This window comes from Hippocampus zosterae, chromosome 12 (assembly GCF_025434085.1).
Source record: "Hippocampus zosterae strain Florida chromosome 12, ASM2543408v3, whole genome shotgun sequence".
Classification (NCBI taxonomy): Eukaryota; Metazoa; Chordata; class Actinopteri; order Syngnathiformes; family Syngnathidae; genus Hippocampus; species Hippocampus zosterae.
Genome location: NC_067462.1, coordinates 8,960,429 through 8,981,398, shown reverse-complemented (window position 1 = coordinate 8,981,398; position 20,970 = coordinate 8,960,429). Strand labels below are relative to the sequence as shown.

The 20,970-nt window shown below is 41.7% G+C and overlaps 2 protein-coding genes across 3 annotated transcripts; both read left to right on the top strand.

Annotated features, from left to right (window-relative positions):
- The first annotated feature begins 278 nt into the window (after positions 1 to 278).
- Positions 279 to 6,546, top strand: LOC127611958 (leucine-rich repeat-containing protein 58-like). Its single transcript, XM_052082770.1, has 4 exons — positions 279 to 1,049; positions 4,057 to 4,185; positions 4,283 to 4,560; positions 5,313 to 6,546. Exons 1-4 carry the CDS (start codon positions 592 to 594, stop codon positions 5,507 to 5,509), a joined length of 1,062 nt encoding a protein of 353 aa, XP_051938730.1. The 5' UTR covers positions 279 to 591; the 3' UTR covers positions 5,510 to 6,546.
- A 154-nt stretch (positions 6,547 to 6,700) lies between these two features.
- gpr156 (G protein-coupled receptor 156) lies at positions 6,701 to 20,912 on the top strand. 2 transcript variants are annotated; one of them, XM_052082748.1, is made up of 10 exons: positions 6,701 to 9,848; positions 14,671 to 14,823; positions 15,304 to 15,431; positions 15,699 to 15,834; positions 17,025 to 17,135; positions 17,354 to 17,479; positions 17,600 to 17,695; positions 18,512 to 18,748; positions 18,869 to 19,027; positions 19,549 to 20,912. In XM_052082748.1, exons 2-10 carry the CDS (start codon positions 14,707 to 14,709, stop codon positions 20,782 to 20,784), a joined length of 2,346 nt encoding a protein of 781 aa, XP_051938708.1. In that variant the 5' UTR covers positions 6,701 to 9,848; positions 14,671 to 14,706; the 3' UTR covers positions 20,785 to 20,912. The 2 variants fall into 2 exon arrangements, with proteins under 2 accessions (XP_051938708.1, XP_051938709.1); XM_052082749.1 differs by lacking the exons at positions 6,701 to 9,848; positions 14,671 to 14,823 and having other exon boundaries at positions 15,303 to 15,431; positions 15,704 to 15,834.
- Positions 20,913 to 20,970: the final 58 nt, after the last annotated feature.

The window sequence follows — 20,970 nt, the reverse complement described above, 5'->3', positions numbered from 1 at the left end:
CCCCGTTACGACTCTCGCTGGTACCTCGCGAGATTCACACACCCAGTGCGGGTCCAAGGAAGGTCCCTGGCCTGATTATTGTTTGAGGGTTGTGGGGCGGCTACTCCCATTCCCCTGCGTTCCGGTGAGACCCCACTTCCTTCCCCGCGGGCTTGTGGGCATTTAGCCGCATCAGTGGCCCAAGAGCTCCGGCGTTCCCCACCTCGCGCCACTCGGAGGCATCACACCACTCGAGGCAAGCTGGTGTTTGAAGGCTAGATCATCATCATCATTAGAGGACCAATAGCGAACAAGTTAGGCGGGACGTTTAGTCAGGTTCGACCAATCACAAAAGGCCGGAACCAGCTCTGGTGCATTAAAGGGCAACTGCAAATGTGGCCGCACAGCACATGAAAGCTCATGTATAGTTCCATGTGATGTTTGGATTACGAACCACGAGACTCGGTTAAATGTTGGAGGGGGCAACGAGTGGTTTAGAGCGTGAAAACCAAGAGGGGTGACGAGCTAGTGACGTCCTTGTCTGAGCGAAAATTTCCACACCGGACTTCGCTAGGGGTTTGAAGAAAAACTCCTTGGAAGAAAAGCCTCAAAATGGAGGTTGACAACGGGGCGGCGGTGGGCAGTGGCGGCGTGCTCGACTTTTCGCGCTTGAACTTAAACACTTTCACCGTGGACAGCGTGAGCGACGAGAATAAAAAAGACGCCAATCAGCTCTTTCTGAACAACAACCGTCTGTGCGCGTTTCCCACGTCGGTCACCTACTTCTCCAACCTCCAGTTGCTGGACATCAGCAACAACCGATTGTCGGCCATCGGCGAGGACTTCACACGGCTAGCTAAACTCAAGACGCTCATAGCCAAAAACAACCACCTGAACGAGTTCTCACTGCCAAAGGGCTTCGGTTCTATGCAGCTGGAGGTGCTGAACTTTAGCGGGAACCGCTTCGAGGAGATCCCGCTGCAGTGCACCAAACTACGGCGTCTGCAGTCGCTGTCACTCGGCGGAAACAGACTGAAAAGTATTCCCGCCGAGATTGAGAACCTAACCAGGTGGGTCACTGCTGGCGTGCTCGTCGGATAGAAACGTCACAATGGTACGACTTCTACCTCACACGTGCCGAGTATGATGCAGGTGGACGTAATGTCGTCGCTGTTAGATGATTTCGGGTTCAGAAAGGTTGAGGCTTGCGCTACGAGAGCGACGTACGCGGTGCACACGAGGTTACTTCGGGTACGGCTCGGGATTTTCTCCATCACAATGTGCTCCACAAAAGTAGGGCCTGTCACCATGGCAACGGGGTTGTGGAGTTCACCTGCGATGGACCCATCAACCTTTGACCCACCAATCATCTTTGTGTGAGGATGAATGGTCACTATTTCAGCTGTACGTTGCGTGTGGGTGATGCCTTCACTGTTTTAATTTTTGTTTTAATCAAGTGGGTTAAAAACATGTTTGCAGCTCTTCATTTAATTTATGTAGTGCCTACGTAAATTCATTACTTAAGAAGTGCAGTCTATGTGTTATTATTGAATGAAATACTAAAAGTTGAAGTGACATTGCCACATTTGTTTGTATTGTTGTTAGAATCTGATTTCTGACTTAATGATACTTATTTGGTAGGTGTCGTAGTAAATGCCTAAAAAAACTGCAAGGTTTCGACGTTCTTATTTGTGACATCGGGGTGGCAGCCTCAATTTAATTACACTTGTCTTGCAATGTTCAATATTCCAGATTAATAATTCTTACCTGTAGCTACAATCAGCTGTGTGTTTGTGTCATGCATAAATATTGACTTAGTTTTTGGCAAGCAGTATTTCCGGTTTCTCAATGTAGCTTATTCTTGCACGGGATGGAAAGCATAAACATGTTTGGTTTTTAATGAAAGCATCTGAGTGAACTTCTACTCATGCCAACAACAGTTCTTACAAAACAGTTTTTCTCTGAGTCACAAAACGAAAACATCTGCATCTTCAAGTGGAAACAGACATTAGATTGAAGTAGGGTACATGCATCCCTGAGTTCCAAAATATGAGAAACCCCACACGTGGCAAAGGAAAATAAGCCAGTGAGTCATTCCAGAATCGTCGAACATTTTGCAAAACGCACAAGATTATTTTTTTTAAGAATCTGGGCAAGCTGTTAGGTTATCTGGGGACAGTTGCAAGCTCTTCAACTTGTCATTTTTGTTGTGGTGAATGACTACAATAAACCTTACTCCAATCCGGGTTCAAGGTTTGCGATACAGTGGAACCCCCACTTTTTGCGGGGTATTGGGTTCGGGTCGGTCCGCTTATAATTGATGTCCATTGAAATGCATTGGGGGTGGGGGGATTGTATAATAGTTATTTAATGCAAACCTCAAATTATTCAAAAAACAATGATGAACATCCAATATGCGTTTCCCACAAAAACTAAACACTGTAAGGGAGAAAAACAAAACATTTTTTTTCATATATTGTTGTCCACAGCTATATCGAATAATAAGCACAAGATGTCATACTTTTTCCATTGCAGTGACTTGGTAGAAGCGTGAGACCAAATCATGTTCTCTGCTGCAAACAGCACAGGCGTAACTGGTTATTACTTGGCGCTCCAAACAACATGAGACGCATGCAGGGAATTTTTACTAATCTTTCTCCGTAAAACTCTGACATGGAAGCATAAGTTCAAAACATTTGGAAAAATGACAAGAGTGTAAATGTAGCCAAACGCACAACCTTTGACATCATGCCAAGTGGGCACGTTCACGTTTACCTTTCAACTCATGCAGTGTATGAATGACGTCATGAGCAGATTAGACGATGTGTGATAGACGGGTCCATAAAATGTACATTATTTTATTTCTTGCAATGTTGCTAATACGCTAGTACGTATATATTTTTTCAAATTCATTGCATGACCAGGAAACAATGGTGCGTGAGAGGCTTTCGTTGTCTGGACCAGTGAAGGTTTTATTGTTTTGCCGTTACGCTTCAGTGACCTGGAGCCTGGTGAAAGATCAAACTTCCACGTCTTAACGCCTTTGTCACGAGGGATCCATCACGCGGTGCTCGAGACGTTAGTTCAGAAAGTAGCACAGACTAGTAAAAATATGCTTGCATTTCATTTTTGTTGTTGTTGTTGTTTTTTTTTGCCCCTGCCATGTGAAAGTTGAGTTGCATAACATAAGAAAGTTGGACTGCAAGTAATTGTTGCCCATTTCCACGAGCATCAACATAATGCAGTATGAGCTCCCCCTACTGGTGAATTTGATTTTGTCAGCTCAATCTGCTTGGCCGCATCGTTCAAGTCCAGTTTAAAAGTACAAATTGCCACATTTGCCTCTGCTTATGCTTCTCAGTTTTTATAAATGTAACTCCTCTGTTGATAAATGAGGAGGATTTTTCGGGCCACGCTGTATTAAAATAGTCAAATTATGGGTGGGGGGGGGGCTAGAATTTCTCATTTTGAGAGCTGCAAAGGTAATCTTGGAATTAAGTTTTATTTTGGGGGGGGATACACTATATGTTTATATCATGTAGTCTGTTGACTCTTTATAGATGGAAAAAATGGGCAATCATATCAAGTTGCATTTTTATTTTTTTAAAATGTCATAAGAAAGGTCTTTCCCAAGAAAATTGTTATAATAGTATATTCACATTATTAGAATTCAGTCATGTTTAAAGCAAAAAGTGGATAGATTACAAATCTTTTTTGTTTAGAAAATTGATAATGAAAACAGTAATACAAGAATAATTGCCATTTTATTTTTGATAAGACATAGTGGTAGGTGTAATGTGACAGTTGTGTTCATTACTATTTAATATGAAGACATTTTGAAATTGGTAAACAAGATTAAAAAAAACATTAAAAATCATGAAAAAGTTCACGCATGCACACACGCGATGGTAAAGTCGTGGCCGCTCATGTGCTTATAAATGCATCATTTCCTGGTAGGTCTCAAATAAGCTTAACCCCCCCCCCCCCCTCTATATTAAGCATTAAGTGCATTTTTTTTAATTAATGATTCCTGATGTTACATCTTTATGGACCGCTTTTGTCTCTTTGCTTTGGCAGTCTGGAGTTGTTGTATCTTGGTGGAAACTTCATCTCAGCCATTCCTGCCGAGGTTGCCAACCTGCCTTACCTGAGCTACTTGGTGCTGTGTGACAACCGTATCCAAAGCGTCCCGCCGCAGCTGACTCGGTAAGTCAAGAACGCCTTGTTGTCATCTCACCAAGGTGCCCTAGCCTCAGCCTGATCTTATTATGATTTCATTTTTTTTTTTTTTGTCTGGCTTCAGGCTCCACTCATTGCGCTCGCTGAGTCTCCACAACAACTTGCTCACGTATCTGCCTCGGGAAATCCTGAGCCTTGTGCACCTGCAGGAGCTCAGCCTCCGCGGGAACCCGCTGGTGGTGCGCTTCGTCAAGGAGCTGATGTACGACCCCCCCTCGCTGCTGGAGCTGGCCGGGCGAACCATCAAAAGCAGGAATGTCCCTTACTCGCCGTCAGACATGCCTTCCCACCTGCTAAAGTACTTGGACCTGGCTAGCAAGTGCCCCAACCCCAAATGTGCAGGTCAGTTATTCCGCATCCTAGAAATCTCCAGAAGATAACGAGTTGAAAGCTGATAATGGCTTTTTGTTTTATCTCTAAAAGCTTGTGCAATATGGATTATACTATGCATTGTCATTTATAGCTATGACGTATCGGGGAAAAAAAATCCATAAATATTCCTAATACAGATTGAAAACCGAATGTTCTACAGAAAAAAATACGGGGAAGGCAATTTTTGGAATCGGTATAAAAAATTATTTGAGCTAAGTTGACTTGCATCTCTGGCTGGGAAAAAATACCCCCCCCCCCAAAAAAAACCCCCCTCAAAATTTCTTTGACGAGCGTTAAAAAAGCCGAAGAGCGACATATTCCTCAGACGGTGAAGAGACGCGCCTTCTCAATGGCGATCGTCCGGTTCTTTGTCATCTCATTTATCTCTTCTTAAATGAACGGTGAGTATAATATTGTTTTTTTTAGCTTGTCAGCAATGGCCTATAGAAGAGCCACACTTCATTTGAGGTTCTTCAGATGCACTTGAAAAGTTTAATTGTTTAGTGTTACTTTGCCTTGATCGTTTTTATTTCTAGGTTTAATTCATGGTGGAAAAGTTTTGAAATGATTATCTTACTTTATAAACTGACATTTGAACTTGGATGTGTAGATATTTGATATCCACTTTATATTGCTTGTACATTTATATTTTCTGCTCAAATGTGGATTTTAAAAAAAAACTTTTTATCAGATTCCATTATAATTTTCGGTTTCTTTGGCAGGTGTCTACTTTGACTCGTGCGTGCGCCACATCAAGTTTGTGGACTTCTGTGGCAAGTACCGGCTGCCACTCATGCACTACCTGTGCTCGCCCGAGTGCACCACATCGCCCTGCAGCTCCAACCCGCAGAGCGACGCAGAATCTGAGGACGAGAACAGCGTGCCTGCCGACCGTCTCCAGAAGGTTCTGCTGGGCTAGGACATTACCATCTCTCTACATACGCCGCCCAACATGTACGCCATTCCGCACAATTTCTACTTGTACACATCGAATTTGAATATATAATGAGTTGTTTAAAACAGTTCCCTGGTGTCTTGGGTCAGTGACACAACTTTGACAAAATACCCAAAGGATAAAGAATGACTGCACAGCACACAGGGGCACATTTGATAATACACATACCACATAGACTTTGGAATCAGAACTGCACAAAATGTGCTTGTAAAACTGGAGAAGGTGCGGGGAAAACGTGTTGCTTTTGTAAAAATTGAAACTTGTTGTGCAATGTCACTCCGCCGCGTCCAGACTGCAAATGAATGGCACTTGCTCAAAGCCACCACCCACTAATTTAGCCCGACTGTCACTTGGAAGTGGCTCAGGTTCTTCACCCAGCACAGTTGATCATATCATTGGCAGATACATTTTGTGGGGTGTTAATTGAAGTTGGCCCCATTGTCGGGTAACATTTTCTGAAATCAGTGGATAAATACCTTCATGTTATAGAATACCAGCACTTAAAAAGTCCATTTCCTGTAATAGGTCCCCTTTAATATCCATTGATTGTTCCCAATAGGTAATAATTTAGATTTTATTTCACCCCCACCAAACACAAAAGTGAAGGGCTCCTTTTATTTGACTTTCCCAAGATCAATCCTTGACGTATCCTAGGCACACTACAGGAGTTCCCTAAAGCATAAAAATAAATAAAATAATAGCTTCTTCCTAATGTCTTTTCAATACTTTGTTGTTTGTGTCTGTCCAACGATGTATATAAGCACCCTGAAATGTGACGAGATTACCGGTATTGCCATTTTTTTTCTAGTCTGATTTTTTTTTTTTAATACAGAAAAAGTGTATAACCGAATAACTGCTTTTCTATCAATCGCTTTACAAAAATAAAAATAATCAACTACTTATTAAATTAAACTGCAGCGTACTTTGCTCTTAATCAGAATGTTTCTCATCGATAGGAGTATGATAATAATCAATGGTAATAATAAAAGACACGTGCGGTACAGTGTGTCAGACAATTTATTCAAGTTTAACCTATTGTCGATGTTTTATTCTGATTTTTTTTAAAAATCATTAATGTTGGCCTTTTTTTGTGTGTGTGTGTGTGCAAAGACGATTTTCATGCCTAATTGTGCCGATTTCTTAAAATCGCAGCTATAAGGGCCACAGATGTCGTATAAATGCCCCGCACATGACAAGGGTTGAATGTACAGTGCCAATACTCAACTGAGCCTTTACACATGACAGTCTGCATGAATCCAGACTGGCCTAACAGAGAACAATCAAGACTTGCCAAAGTTACCGTGATAATCCTATGATTATGTATGCGGGCCAACCTTATAAAGGAAACCTATACCGAGCGTTTTCAAAGTGACTGCTCTTCGTTCTTTCTTCAAAAAGAGTGTCCTACAAATCAATCTCGAGGACACCAAATAAAAATTCAATCAATGTGGGGGAACAATAATTTTTACTGTTACAATAAAGTTGCATTATGTCAAATTTGAAAGGATTTTGTTTGGGAATGTTGTTTTAAGAAAATGTCTGCAGTCTCATTTCTACAATAAGTGTAATATCTATTTGAGGAATTGTATTTATATTCATATTATTTCTGAGAAAAGTTTTTTTTTTCCTGATAGGAATGAGGTCCTATAGCTTGTCAATCCTAATGCCCACTTTTTGTTTCTCTTCACTGTTCACCATCATTTGCTTGAGTGATTGCAACTTCAGTGTATTATTTCATCATTTTTCTTGGCTGACATAGTTTTTGTAACATTTGCTCCATCGTTTTGGCACTTTTCCAAATGCTACAAACTTGTGTAAAAACAAACCAAAAAAATCCTTAAATATTTGACTCATTGGTATTTCCAGGGGACAGTGCCAATGAACAACAGTATTCAATGCAAACATACATTTTCTGTAGTTAGCGCGCATGCTAATTTACACCTGTAGTTCCTTTACGATGTACTTTTACTATACTTTAGTGTGACTTTTCCCTTGTAACTATGACCTTTTTTTCACCGATTGTCTGTCCTCTGCCTCTATAGTAAGATCTCCGTTTTATACCGTAGTTACCAAAAGTGGCTCCTTGCTCTTTCAAGGGATTTTCCAACCTGAATTGGCTTTCAACTCCCAACTCTCATGTATCACAATACAGTTCAGTGGCAGGAAGCTTGAGGTGCCGCCTGCCAGCAACAAGCGAAGCTGGAAAATTATTATGGTATAAATGTTTCCAGTTCACACGCAGCACATCTGGCCCGAATTCGATAATGCTCACCCAAAATTGACTCGAACAAAACATTGGAAAGCAAGTGATAGGAAATTTGCAACAAAACCATCTCAACAATCCCTACTTAAAAAATCTGCCATTTTAGTTTGAAGAATCAGGGGTCCTTTAAAAAAGAACTCCTTGAGAATTTAATGCATTTCCTGGGCTGGTCAACTTGAAATGATTGATCATCTTCCATGTGACATTCTTTCCGTATTACTTTTGTTAGCATCTCGCAAAGATGCTTGATTGATGTCATCAAATGAACTGAAGTTAGATCAAAATAGTCGATTGTAAGCAATGCTTTAGTAAGGCATCACATCATACCCTTGCTGAAATGGAACTCTAATGGTGACTTTTGCACAGGACCAGGTCAACAACTCGCCTTGACGAACTGACTCCTGCTCTGTATGTCAATGAAATATTCAGCCCGTTTGTAATCTGACCATTGTCATCGCCAGCAGGCCTCTAGCAAGCAGTGACATTGCATCTGCGAAACAAATCCATCTTAAACCTGATCCTGATGGCATGATAGCGGCTGACACACGCCGCGTGTAACAGAAACGCTTTTGTTCTTCAACGGGACACGAGCGCGCTGTCATCGGATTCCAAAGCGCTTTCAACACCTTGACGCTTGCTCTTACTTGTGTTGTGTAATCACATTTCACTCGCTTCTGCTTTTTCATGACAATGTTGACTACACCTGCACCATTCAAATTCTGAAAAATGACATAAAATGCCTCAATTCCTTAATGTCCAGAAGTCTTTTATCCAGATCCTCACCAAAAACCCGACAAATCATTTCTATTTTTTCAAATACATTTCAGAACCTGTAAGAATTTTGTTTGCAGATGCTTATTTGCAAAATTAGTGAAGCACAATCTAAAACAACAGCAGGTGAGTCGTCACTGTCCAATGGACAGCACGGGTGCCCATTAATACCAAAAAAACGTAAACATGGAAGAAAATACTAAGAAACACCCCCAAAAAATTAGTTGATAGCTGCTTAGCCGCTTGGAGATACATTCATCGAATTGAACCATTACTCAGATGGAAAAGTGCATACCTGTTTTTCTTTGTACAGTGAGTACGATATAATAATACCTACTTTTCCACGTTTAATTGAAATTGTCAGACATGTATTCTTTTCAATGTGCTTACTGTTTGCAATGCATCATCGTACAGTTTCAAATATTTTGATTAACTTATGAGAAGGATGACACATGTACCTCTCTGGCTGTGGTAATGCCAGTGTATTTTGAACGTTATTGTGTTTATATTACAATGATATCTTGGTGTCTCTCTTAAAGCTGTGAGCAGTGTTGACACGCCCTCATCAGGAATGACGCTGTCAATGTGTGTGTGTGTGTGCGCGTGTGTGTAAATGTGTATGCTCTTGTCTTTTTGTCTTAGTGTGGCCCCCACCCTTGACATCCCACCTTTATTATGTGGTCTTCGCTACAGCAACTTGTTTGGATGAGATGCTTCCACCATCATCAATTGTTTGTCAAGCTTGGCATTGTAAATGCTGGTGAAGTTTTCAGACCACCTTGATGCATCCAAATATTGTCACAGCAGCCAATGTGGACACATGATCTCTGTGTATTTGTGTGTGTGTATCTCTTTCCATTCAAACAAGCGTATTTATTTGTTGCATGGTAGCCTCGCCGACATGTGCCACCCTGTCCCCAAGGACTCTGTCACAACCTGAGTGGGCCACCACAGTTTAAACTCCGTTGGCTGTAGAGATGTGGGAGAGAGAGAAAGAAAGAGAGCCTCGCACACACACACACACACACACACACACACCCTTCCTGTGACACACGCAAACACACACACCTCCCTCCTCACTAACTCTCAGTGTGCCGAGCTTCTCCTGACAGGAGGTGGTGTGGAAAGTTTGACGCGTGCTTGGAAATGGGATTCTGATCAAGCGTGAGGATCCAACGCGAAGCCATGCTTGCTGTCGCTTCTTCATCCAAGCATATCGGAGTCCTGTGCCATGGAAACCGAAACGGGACCACTTGGGATCACCCTAAGGTTGGCTTGATTCATTTTATACTCCTTTGAGTCTGTTCTGGCTCTTTTGTCAGGTAGGCGAATTGGTGAGTTCATAACTTCCTCTTGTGATGAAAGCATGACAAATATTCACATAGATGTAATCGGTCTTAATTGCCAACAAACGGGAAAAAAAACCTGGAAAAAATAATGATGACAAAATGAAACACGATACAAGGAAACGATATTTGCCATTTCTTTTTTTGTTTCAATTACACAGACATTGTGCCTCTCCTTTTGATGTGTGCCCCTTGGCTACCGGGGGCAGAACAATACGGACATCGAGACCCACGTGAAAAATAGTTTCACGACTGACTTAGTAAACCGGAGTAATTGTAATTTTTATTGGGGGGTTTTTGCACCGGGTAAAGAACGTGTGCCTGTCAGTACTGTTATATTGTCTGTCTATATGTTGCGCCACCATTAGCAAAGAGCTTGTTCAATATGACTAATTAATAACTAATGTTTTATGAATATTACTCCAGATCCCAATTCCTATTTGGGTTTGTAGCATGAAAACGCAACAGTCTTCACAACACGACAATCTAACAAAGAACAACAAAGGCACTACTTCTCGCCATGAGGAGATATTATCTGAGAGGAGACTAAGGGCAACGATTAACCGGCATTGCAGCCAAGTGGAGATTGTGGACGAACACACTGCATCTTTATTGTGCTCATTTACTGCTCCTCGTCTTAATTAAGTGAAAACCATCTGCCATTGGCTATCAATAAAGAACACTTGGGACTCCTGCCGACCAGGCACCAGAAGTAGTACCTCATAGTATCTCATAGAGTAGGTAAATGAAGGTATGTCTCCCACCGAGTCGACTCATCAAACCAGGTTATATTCTTGACCCTCTCTCCAACAGGGCGCCATTGCTACAAAATGCACCACCATGTGCCCAGAGATTATCCCCAATAAATTGCATTCTCACTCAGCTCAGAAAATAAACTCATAAAGGGAGCATTGGACGGGGTGGAATGCCTCAATATTGGCCTCTCGACTCGGATTTACATGAGGCCAGCAGCCGCAGTTAATCTTAATCCTGGAAGTGGGATAACTGCAATACAGCGCAAACGGGGCTGGATTTTATCACCTCGATTAAAAAGTCAGACAGGAAGGAAAATCAGTCTCAAGAGGGCTACATTCTTTACATTGCAATAATCGATCCGATAAAGGCCTGATTGTTGGAGTTCTCTGAAAGATCATTTTGAGTGATTATCTCGCGGAGTGACTTTTCCCTCCATAATCTACTCGTAAAATCAGATCTGGCAATCATAAATGTTAGAACGATTTCAAACGCGAAACCACACGCATAATGATTCATGTTTACCATTGCCGACTGAAATATGGCGCTTCACCCATCGTGCACTGTGAGGATAATCTTTCAAAGACACTCCGTTGCTCGGGGTTTACTTGCTGTTTAGCATTCAGGGGTTTTAAACAATGTTGTCACGTTGACGATACATTTTAAAATCCCCTCGCTGACGAATGTCAGGCCATCTTTGCTGACCTTTCCACTGCCACAAAGTGGGGTTCTTGAAAAACGGGGAGGAAATGCCTCTTTTGCGCAGGGGGCTTTCCTGCAGGAAGTAGCGGGGAGTGCAAGCTAAACTCGGAAAAGTGACGAAAAGGACAAGAACAGGAACTGCAGACATTTCCCAGATATGCTGCTGCATTGTTCTCTCAACACCGTTAATTTTAGTCGAAGTAGGTCAATGTGGGCGATACCATCAATTTGTATTTGTTTCTTTAGGGAACGATGATTCTGCTGCTTTGATTCAAAAAGAGCTTATGACACATAAAATGCAACAAATCCTCTAGCGATGTTGTTTTAATGGCTCCTTATTCACAGTAGTCATTATGACATAGTAAAACGGTACACAATCGAGCATTCAGCAAACTTTGTGGAATAGAATAAGCTTTTTTTTGGTCCTGCTAATACAGCAAAGCGAAAAGTAAGGACATTGTTTTTTTTTAGTGTAGCTTTTCTTTCTTTGGATCATTACACATGTTCCACACGTGATTGGCAGATTTTGTTATGGTCCAACGTAACGCAAGTTGGAACATTTTGGCCATAATTCTCAAAGGTATATTTGATGCAAGCGCAACCACAAAACCTTCAGGCTTCTGTTGGAAACAACGAAAAAAAATGAAAAGCCTACGAGGACAGCTCGATTTCACTTGGGGTGAATCACAGGCACTTGAAATGGCAGCTTTGCGTGTGCTGACTCCGAATTAACCCGAGTATGAATTTGATTGGTTCACTCTGAACACAGCCGCATATCCAGTTTTAAAATGGTGCGCATACTTATGCAATCCCATCTTTTTCAGTTGTTTATTTTGACTTCCCCTCATAAAAACATTTATTTTGTATTTAATCGTACAGAATTTCACAACTGACACATTAAACTGGAGTAATCGTAATATATTTTTTGCACCAGGTAAATTAGTATGCCTGTCAGTATTGTTGTTATATTGTCTGTCTACACATGTTGCGCCACCATCTGTGAAGCGCTGGTTCAATACGACTAACTAATAACTAATGTTTTATGAATACTACTCCAGATTGAACAGATTTGAACAGAGGTGTGCAGACTTTTTATGTCTACTTTATTTAGAAGATCAGGCAATGTGACAAAAAAAAATGCAGTGGAAGTACGTGCGTACATGCACTTAATGGCAAAGACTCTCCGTAATTTCAACCAACGCCCCAGGCTAAACTTAGCTCTTCACAGCACCCAACCATTTTCGGAACCGCTTATGTAAAGATGTTACTCAATCCAGATGCAGTGACTACTGTCAAGTGTTTCTGTGCCATTTTGCGGGAGCTTCGAGTGCTCCGTGATGGCTCAGACTTAATAAACTTTAGACAATGAGCAAGACAGGATGCCTGCTGCATCATGTTGCTCAGGTAAATGCCGGTCTGAGCCACATGTGGCTGAGTCACAGTCGGTTGGTTTGTGAGTTTCAGCCACGCGAGCGCAAGTACATGTCGGTGCAGAGAGGGCAGGCGGGTGAAGGTGCCTGGAGGCACTTTGCTCAGTCCATATCTATGTTTGTCACTCCTACATTTTCTGTTTGTCAGAGGGGCAAATTACAGCTTTGGTGTTGTACGCGCTCAACTCGCGATAAAAATAAGAGATATATTTACTAGTATCGTCTCGCCGCAATAACATTACACAAAATGTTCAATCCTATACCCAAGCAACTATTATGTACGATCACAGGCTGGAGCTGTAATAACAAGAGACAATTGTGCTTTACGAGTGTGCGTGGTTTCATGAAATGAATTACATCACTTCAGGAAATAATAAATTGTAATAACCAGCCTCAACTCTCGGTGCATTTGGTCAATATCATGAGATCCAATACAATGTTGTATCAAAAATCAAAACAAAATGTAGCATTCATTCATTCATTCATTCATTCATCTTCCAAGCCGCTTGATCCTCACTAGGGTCGTGGGGGGTGCTGGAGCCTATCCCAGGTGTCTTCGGGCAGTAGGCGGGGCACACCCTGAATCGGTTGCCAGCCAATCGCAGGGCACACAGAAACGAACAACCATTCGCACTCACACTCACACCTTGACCTGACCTTAGAGTGTCAGCCTGCCACACATGTTTTTGGAATGTGGGAGGAAACCGGAGCACCCGGAGAAAACCCACACAGGCCCGGGGAGAACATGCAAACTCCACACAGGGAGGCCGGAGCTGGAATCGAACCCGGTACCTCTGCACTGTGAAGCCGACGTGCTAACCACTGGACTACTGGGCCGCCCCAAAATGTAACAGATAATTATTATTCATTTTATAAATTAAAGAAATAGGAAAGAGTAAAAAAAATGGAACAATCATAATTATTACTATTAATGGAAAACTATCAGGTATGAAACTAATATTGGTACAGAACTGTACAACAAATATGGTATTGAATTAACATTGCTGTACATTCAGGTACTAAATTAGTACTTGAAAAGTGCTCCTTTGTGAAGACCCACAACAGAAGACAAGGCATTTCATTGTTGACCTTAATTGAAAAGTTTGTTTTCAAAAGCTTTGAATCATGCTTAAAATAATTCCACACTCTTCAACAAATGTGATAGCAAGAAAAACAAAACAACATTTAATGTTGCTGATGGGTTTTTTTTTTTCTGATTCCCGCACACCCCCCGGTAGAAACTGACAACCTTTTAGGTACAGCAACTAAACTATGGAATTGGTAGAAAACTGCCTTTTCTTTTCGGTACAGTACTAAAATAAGTATAACAAGAAAAGAGATAATATTTCGTGCGTAGCAGTATAGCATTAACATGAGTAGAACAAGACAAATTTTCAATCAGAAAATCACTAAAATTAGTATCAAACCGACTTCTTTTGAGGTACAACAAAGATACAAGGTTTTACATGCGTAGTTCGTTGATTCTATATTCTTCAGTACAAAAAAAATAATGAATGTAAACTTTCTTGTACAAAAGAGCCAGCATTAATCTGTCATGTGAGATCATCAAAAACAGCTCTTAGCGACCAAACGATAAATTGTATGAATTGAATACCTCTTTGACAGTTTCTGTTCGAACCTAACGTAACTATATACTTTTTCATGACAGAACTTAGATCTTGTTTTGGATTTTGCAATTGTCAACCTAATCAAGTGTCTTCTTCGTTGTTCCCCGTTATCTCTATCTGAAAAGTCTCTGTCACAGCACCACACTGTGGATTCTATGTGTACTGCGATTGGAAAGTGAAATCCTTTTTTCTGTCTTCCAACCGCCCCACCTTTTCTTGTTATATTTAACAGGATATGCGCGTGAAAGTGGACTGACTGACGCCAGTCATGGAGGCTGAGTGGAACTGCAGCTCCCGCTGTGATTCCGAGCTGTGTCTCAGCCACTCAAAGATCCACAGGCAGGAGAGCATGGAGGTGTTGCAGAGACTGTGCAGTCTCAGTCGGGTAATCATTGCTTGCGGCCACATTTAAACATTTATTTTGCAGGGCACCCAGGAAGTACTCCCCGTGCTTCATTTGTCACCCATTTGGAAATGTTACGGAGAGTTATTCAAAAATTAAAGTCGTGCTTTTCCGCCATCTTGCATCAAATGTGTTGAGGAACTTCATTTGGACTAAGTAGTGCTTTGGTGGCATGTTAGGCAATTCTACACCTTTTTTAGGTGCGTCTCAATTACTTGCAGATTCTTGCTCATCACTACAGGTAACAAATGCTTTCTGACCTGATGAAGCTTAAAAGGTGACGCAAAGAGGAGTCAGATTTAATTCTTAAATATAGAATTTTAAAAATGTATTTTTGTGGGTAGAAACTTGAGAGCACAAATTGAATTTATTCCATGATAGAATAAGGCGAAAACATCCAAATGTGAAGCACCGTGAATATTTTTGGGATGATCATGAGGCATGTGTACTGTTTTTTTCCAGATGTTCATGGACGTCCGGAGACGCTCGCTCTCCCCGGTGTTGAGCGCCGTGGTATGGACGCTGCTCTCCTGCGGCATCCTGCTGGCCTTCTGCTTCCTGCTCTTCACCATTCGCTTCAAAAACAACAGGTGGTGAAACGCTAAGTTCAATCACTTATTCTAACACTCATCATTAGTAGAAAATTTACTTCTCTGGATTTGAAATGAGTGGAACATTGACATATTGTCAGATACAAAAGTTAAGGCACTAAAATGTCTCAAAAATTGACTTTTTTTGTGTGCACAAAATGTACTAAAATGAGTAGAAACAGTTCTTCGCAAACACAATCTTAAACTCTTTATAACACTTTGACAGTGTCAATCAAAACTGTACATTCCTTTCTTTTTTTCTCCAAGGATAGTGAAGATGTCCAGTCCCAACCTAAATGTCCTGAGTCTCTTTGGAAGTGTACTCACCTACAGCAGCGGCTTCCTGTTTGCTGTCGATCCGCGACCGCACCCTCAAATGGAAGCGTCGACAGCTGTACTACACGTGGGTACAGTAGCTCTCACTTCAATGGAAGGCTGATCGAATAATTATTCATGATATTTGATATCTATCTTAAGTTACTCTCTTTGTCATCACTAATAAGACAATTCAGTGCATTGGTAGAATTATTTTGTCGCACTTGTAATGTTTTTTTTCATACTCGTGCCATACTTAGGCCTGCTAGTAATATATGGACCTTAAAATGGATACCAATGATATCTAATAAATGCTCAAACAGATTAGGAATCTATTTTTTTTGTCCTTCTTCAGTGAATGCTGAAGAAACAGTGGCTAGTTGCAGCGTAAATATTTAAACTTTTGTTTTGTCATTTTCATCATATAATGCCTGTAGTTGTCTGTTGTCAAACTTAACATGTCCACTCTGTCATAGTGAAATATCACTTGGTATAAAACCTGATATATTTGTTAAACAGTACACAATCGGCTTGCTAACCGAATCATGTTGCTAAGTGAAGGTCCACCATGTGCTCGGTAAGTGCTAACATTAGCCAGTAAGAGCGCATCTTTAGCTCTTCACACATATTGTCTGATTGCAGGTAATTCAGAGAAAATAAAAATTAGAGAACTTGGGCCGTATCTATTTCTAACATTTCACCCTTTATGTAGTATAATAAATATGAAGTTGAGTGGAAAGTATCTGAATTTTGGGAGTGAAATGGGGAAGTCTCAAATGCACCTTATTGCGATATTGACTCCCAAACACTGAAATGGTTCACAATATTCAATAATTGCCATTTTGTCATTGTTCTTCGATTACAGTACAATCGTATTTTCCGCACTATAAGGCGCACCTAAAAGCTTTCAATTTTCTCAAAAGCCAACAGCGCGCCCTATAATCCGATGTGCTTTATATATGGATCAGTATTCTGATTTCTTGGAAGTAGTACTTGAACTATTCTGTTAAGTGCTTTGTTACAGCTGCAGCGGTTGTGAAAGTTCTATATAAATGAAGCTGTATTGTATTGTATTCCTTTAACGTAGCTCCATCTAGTGGATGCATATTGCAACCGCAGCCAATATTCTAACTTCTATTCATTGCAGTATATGCACCTTATACTGCGGTATGCCCTGTATATGAAAACCATTTAAAAATAGGCCATTCATTGAAGGTGCAGCTTATACTCTATAGCGTGTTATAGTGTGTAAAATACAGTCCATATTTCCCTCCACAGGCCCGGGTGTGGACTCTCTGTCTCGGCAGCACGATGGTGTTTGGACCCATTTTAGGAAAAACATGGCGCCTGTACAGAGTGTTCACCCAGAGAGTGCCCGACAAGAGAGTGGTAGGTATGACCATGGAGGTGATCTTGTTATTCGAACCTACTAGTTGTTGTTGTTGTTTTTTGTTTTAAACGCAGAACAGTGTACTAAGTGTGAGCATATCTATGTTACAGATCCGAGGTTACAAATATCACAATGCAATCCCTGTACTCAAAAAAACTTTAAGTATCTTTCACCACCACCTAGTTCACTGGTACTCCTTTTACACTCCCCATGTCAGATCATCAGAGACATTCAGCTAATGGCCATGGTGGCTCTCTTGATCCTGGTGGACCTGCTGGTCCTGACTGCCTGGAACCTCTCAGACCCTATTCGCTGTTCTCGATCACTTGGTGCAGTCGTTAAGGTGAATTTAATGCAGTCGGATTGATGAATATCAAAATTTCTCTGAAGGCCAACAGGCTATATATTTGTTAAGTTTGTGTGTGGTTTCCCCTGACCAGCAGTATGTTTTTCTCCATTCTAGATGGTGGATAAGAACATCTTCTATTCTTTGTCTCAGCTTGATTCCTGCTCTTCTGCTTACTCGGATCTGTGGGTTATGATTATAGTTGTTAAAAAGGTACGTTATCTCCTCACTCTCCACCACAAATATAACCATCTGAGGGCTCCCTGGTTATAATGTTTAGGTTTGCTTTTCTTCCCATAAGTGTAATGATGCAGTGTTATGGAAGGGCCACGCAGAAACTACAATAAAATAATGGTACTGTATTAAAATAGTTAGAGAACAAATTTGTCATGGGAATAAATATGTTGTTTTATGAGAGTAGAGATGGAAAAAAATGTAATTTTAAAGGGACAAGTAATATTATTGAATGATTTAAGTCTAATAATCACAAGACTAAAATCATAACATTATGAGAAAATATTTTCACCCAAATAAAGTTACGGGAAGCAGTTGTAACCATTTCAAAAGTTATTAATTTATGGGGTGATGTCATAATTTCATGAGACAATGGTCCTTATTTTATGTATTGTCATTGATTTAATACTTTTAGGGGAATTAAACACCAGTTTTACCGGATTACAGTGACAGCAACACAGTTTTTGACAGTTTTTGAAATAAATTCTATTAAGAAAATATTTTTTAACTAATATTAAAAGGAAAGTTTTAATATGATGGTATTGTAAAAAATATTTTTTATGAAATCAGCTGTTTTAAATAAGTAATAATTTCACAAGAACTAGCCATAATTTAACAATAAAAACATAAGTATATTATCATAATTTCTGTCAAGATAGTAAAATTTGTGTGAGAATGTCAACAGTCAGTCACTCATTAAAACGATATCTTCCCTTGTAATTTTCCCATTATAGTGTGACCCTAAGAGACTTTTCGAAATGTCCAAAACAATTTCTTCACCCTGTCCTTCTTCAGGGGTGTCTGCTGCTCTACGGCACATATCTGGCCGGCCTGACCAGCAACGTCAGCCACCCTCCGGTCAACCAGTCCCCCACCATTCTCACGGCCGTCTCCTTGGTTACCTTCTGTGCCGGCGTGGCTATACCGGTATCCATCTTCATGCCGGCTTGGCCCAACGTGGTCTACAGCATCGTGGCTGGTGCCATTTTCATCTGCACGCTCGCCACCAACTGCATGCTCTTCGTGCCCCAGGTTGGAAACCTCATCGCAATAGAATGTGGGGGCAATGTATATTAAATTAGAAGAAAACTTTTTTTTTTAATTGTTTGTTTGGTTTTTTTTTTCTCCCTTCGCAATTGCCTATATGAGCAGCTGACCGAGTGGAGGCATTTTGAGGACGAGCACCACAACCCGAGTCAGATGGCCAAGTACTTCAGCAGCCCCAGTAAAAGTCAGCCTACAGTCTACAGCCAGGAAGATATCTACTTCCTCCTCGGGGAGAACAACTCCATGAAAAAGCTTCTCAGCGAGGTACTATGAAGCCACATCTTTTATCCATCCATCCATTTTCCGATCCGCTTATCCTCACAAGGGTCACTGAGGGTGCTTGAGCCTATTCCAGCTGTCAACAGGCAGTAGGCGGGGGACACCCTGAACCGGTTGCCAGCCAATCGCAGGGAACACAGAGACAAACAACCATCCGTGCTCACACTCACACCTAGGGACAATTTGGAGTGTTCGAAAACAAGTCCATTTGCCGAGCCATCCGTTCATTTTCTATCCTGCTTATCCTGTCCTGGGTCAACTTTGTACAAATGGGACTATAAATGATTACTGATTATTTAAAATCCAAATAATGATAGTTGTAGTATTGTGATTAGCTCGCCATCAGTCCTGGGTGTACCCCGGATCTATCTTAAAGTCAGTTATAGACTCCAGCTCACCCATAATCCTGATGAAGTGCTAAGGACGCAGGGGGATTTGAGAATTCTTTTGGTCTGAAGCTCTTGAAACGCCAAAGTTTAACTTCCTTTTTATTTGCTGTTTTCCAGAAGAACGCTGTGATTGACAGCTTGCAAGAGCAGGTGAGCAACGCCAAAGACAAACTTCTGCGTCTGGTGTCAGCCAGCCAAACGTCCGAGGAGCAGGAGGCGGACAACTTCCAGTCCTGCTCCACTCAGACCACAGAACTTCAATCCTGTCGACTTTCAGCTTCTCTACCTCATGGCGATGTCAAGTCCAGACTCTCACCGACACCGCCTGTTTCCCCTCGTCTCGTCGCTGTTCCCTCGTCAACTAGTTGTTCGGGATCTTACGATCATTCCCCTTTGCCATCTTGTGTAACACCCACCACTGCCCCATCTCCTCTTTCCCGTGGATTGGATGCAGACCCGTGCGAGTTGAGAACAGAGGATCCACTCCAATCTTCGAGCTTTCATAGGACAGCAGAGGAGAAGGCAAAATTTGTCACGTTCCCACAATCCCCCAGACTTGTGAACCCTTTTGAGGTAGAAACGTTAACCAGTGGACCAACATCGCCCTTGGGACCAGACGCCAGACCAGCTGGTTTCGTTCGTAGCGAGAAGTTGCAGGAGATCCTCCAAGAACTGAGTGTGGACACGGTCTTGGCAACTGTTCTAAAATCTGCGAGGGTGCCTTCTCATAGCAGATTTCCAGAGCATTCCCCACTTTCACCCATCTCTCTGCGGACACCGCGTTCCCCGAACTCTCCTGTAGTCTTTCGCTACCCCAGCATCTCACCCTACGCTATGCGGAAACGTCGACCGCCTTTCCATTCTCCAAGACGTGGTTTGACGCCACCTTGCCTTCACACGGATAGGCGGATAAGGGACGGCTGTCAGAATCGAAAGAAGCATCCGGAGGGAATCACCCTAAATGGGGGAGTTTCGGTGGATGGTTCCATCCTCCAGGTTCCCAAATGCAATTTTGACTTGAAAGATGAAGAAGTGGGAAGTATGGCATCAAGGTCTCACAAATGTTCTCCAGAGCACGTCAATACATCTGACATGGAGATGGGTCACGACAGCCAGGAGCTCAGCAAGGAGCTCGCCCGCAGACACAGCGGGGGCCCCCACGGGTACTGGGATTCAGACTCAAGCAGCTCTACGGAGTACTGTTTCTACCACAGACCCTATTGCGACTCTTGCTTGCAACGAGGCTCGCTGCTGTCCTCGGACTCCTCGGACAGCGAGTACGAAGGTTATCAACTCTGCCGCTCTGCATATCCGGTGGTGTTCAAGGAAGACCTCAAACCAACATTTGTGTAAATACCATTTGTATTTTCAAGGAATACACAAGATTGAATAAAAAAACAAACTCGATAGCGCCGACGCTCATCTGCATTTAATTGTCATTTAATTCATTTGACTACATTTTGGTGTAATTGTATTTAAAGACACACCGGCTGTGTCTTTAAATATCATCTCCCTCCTTTCTGTTGAAGGTATGCTTTC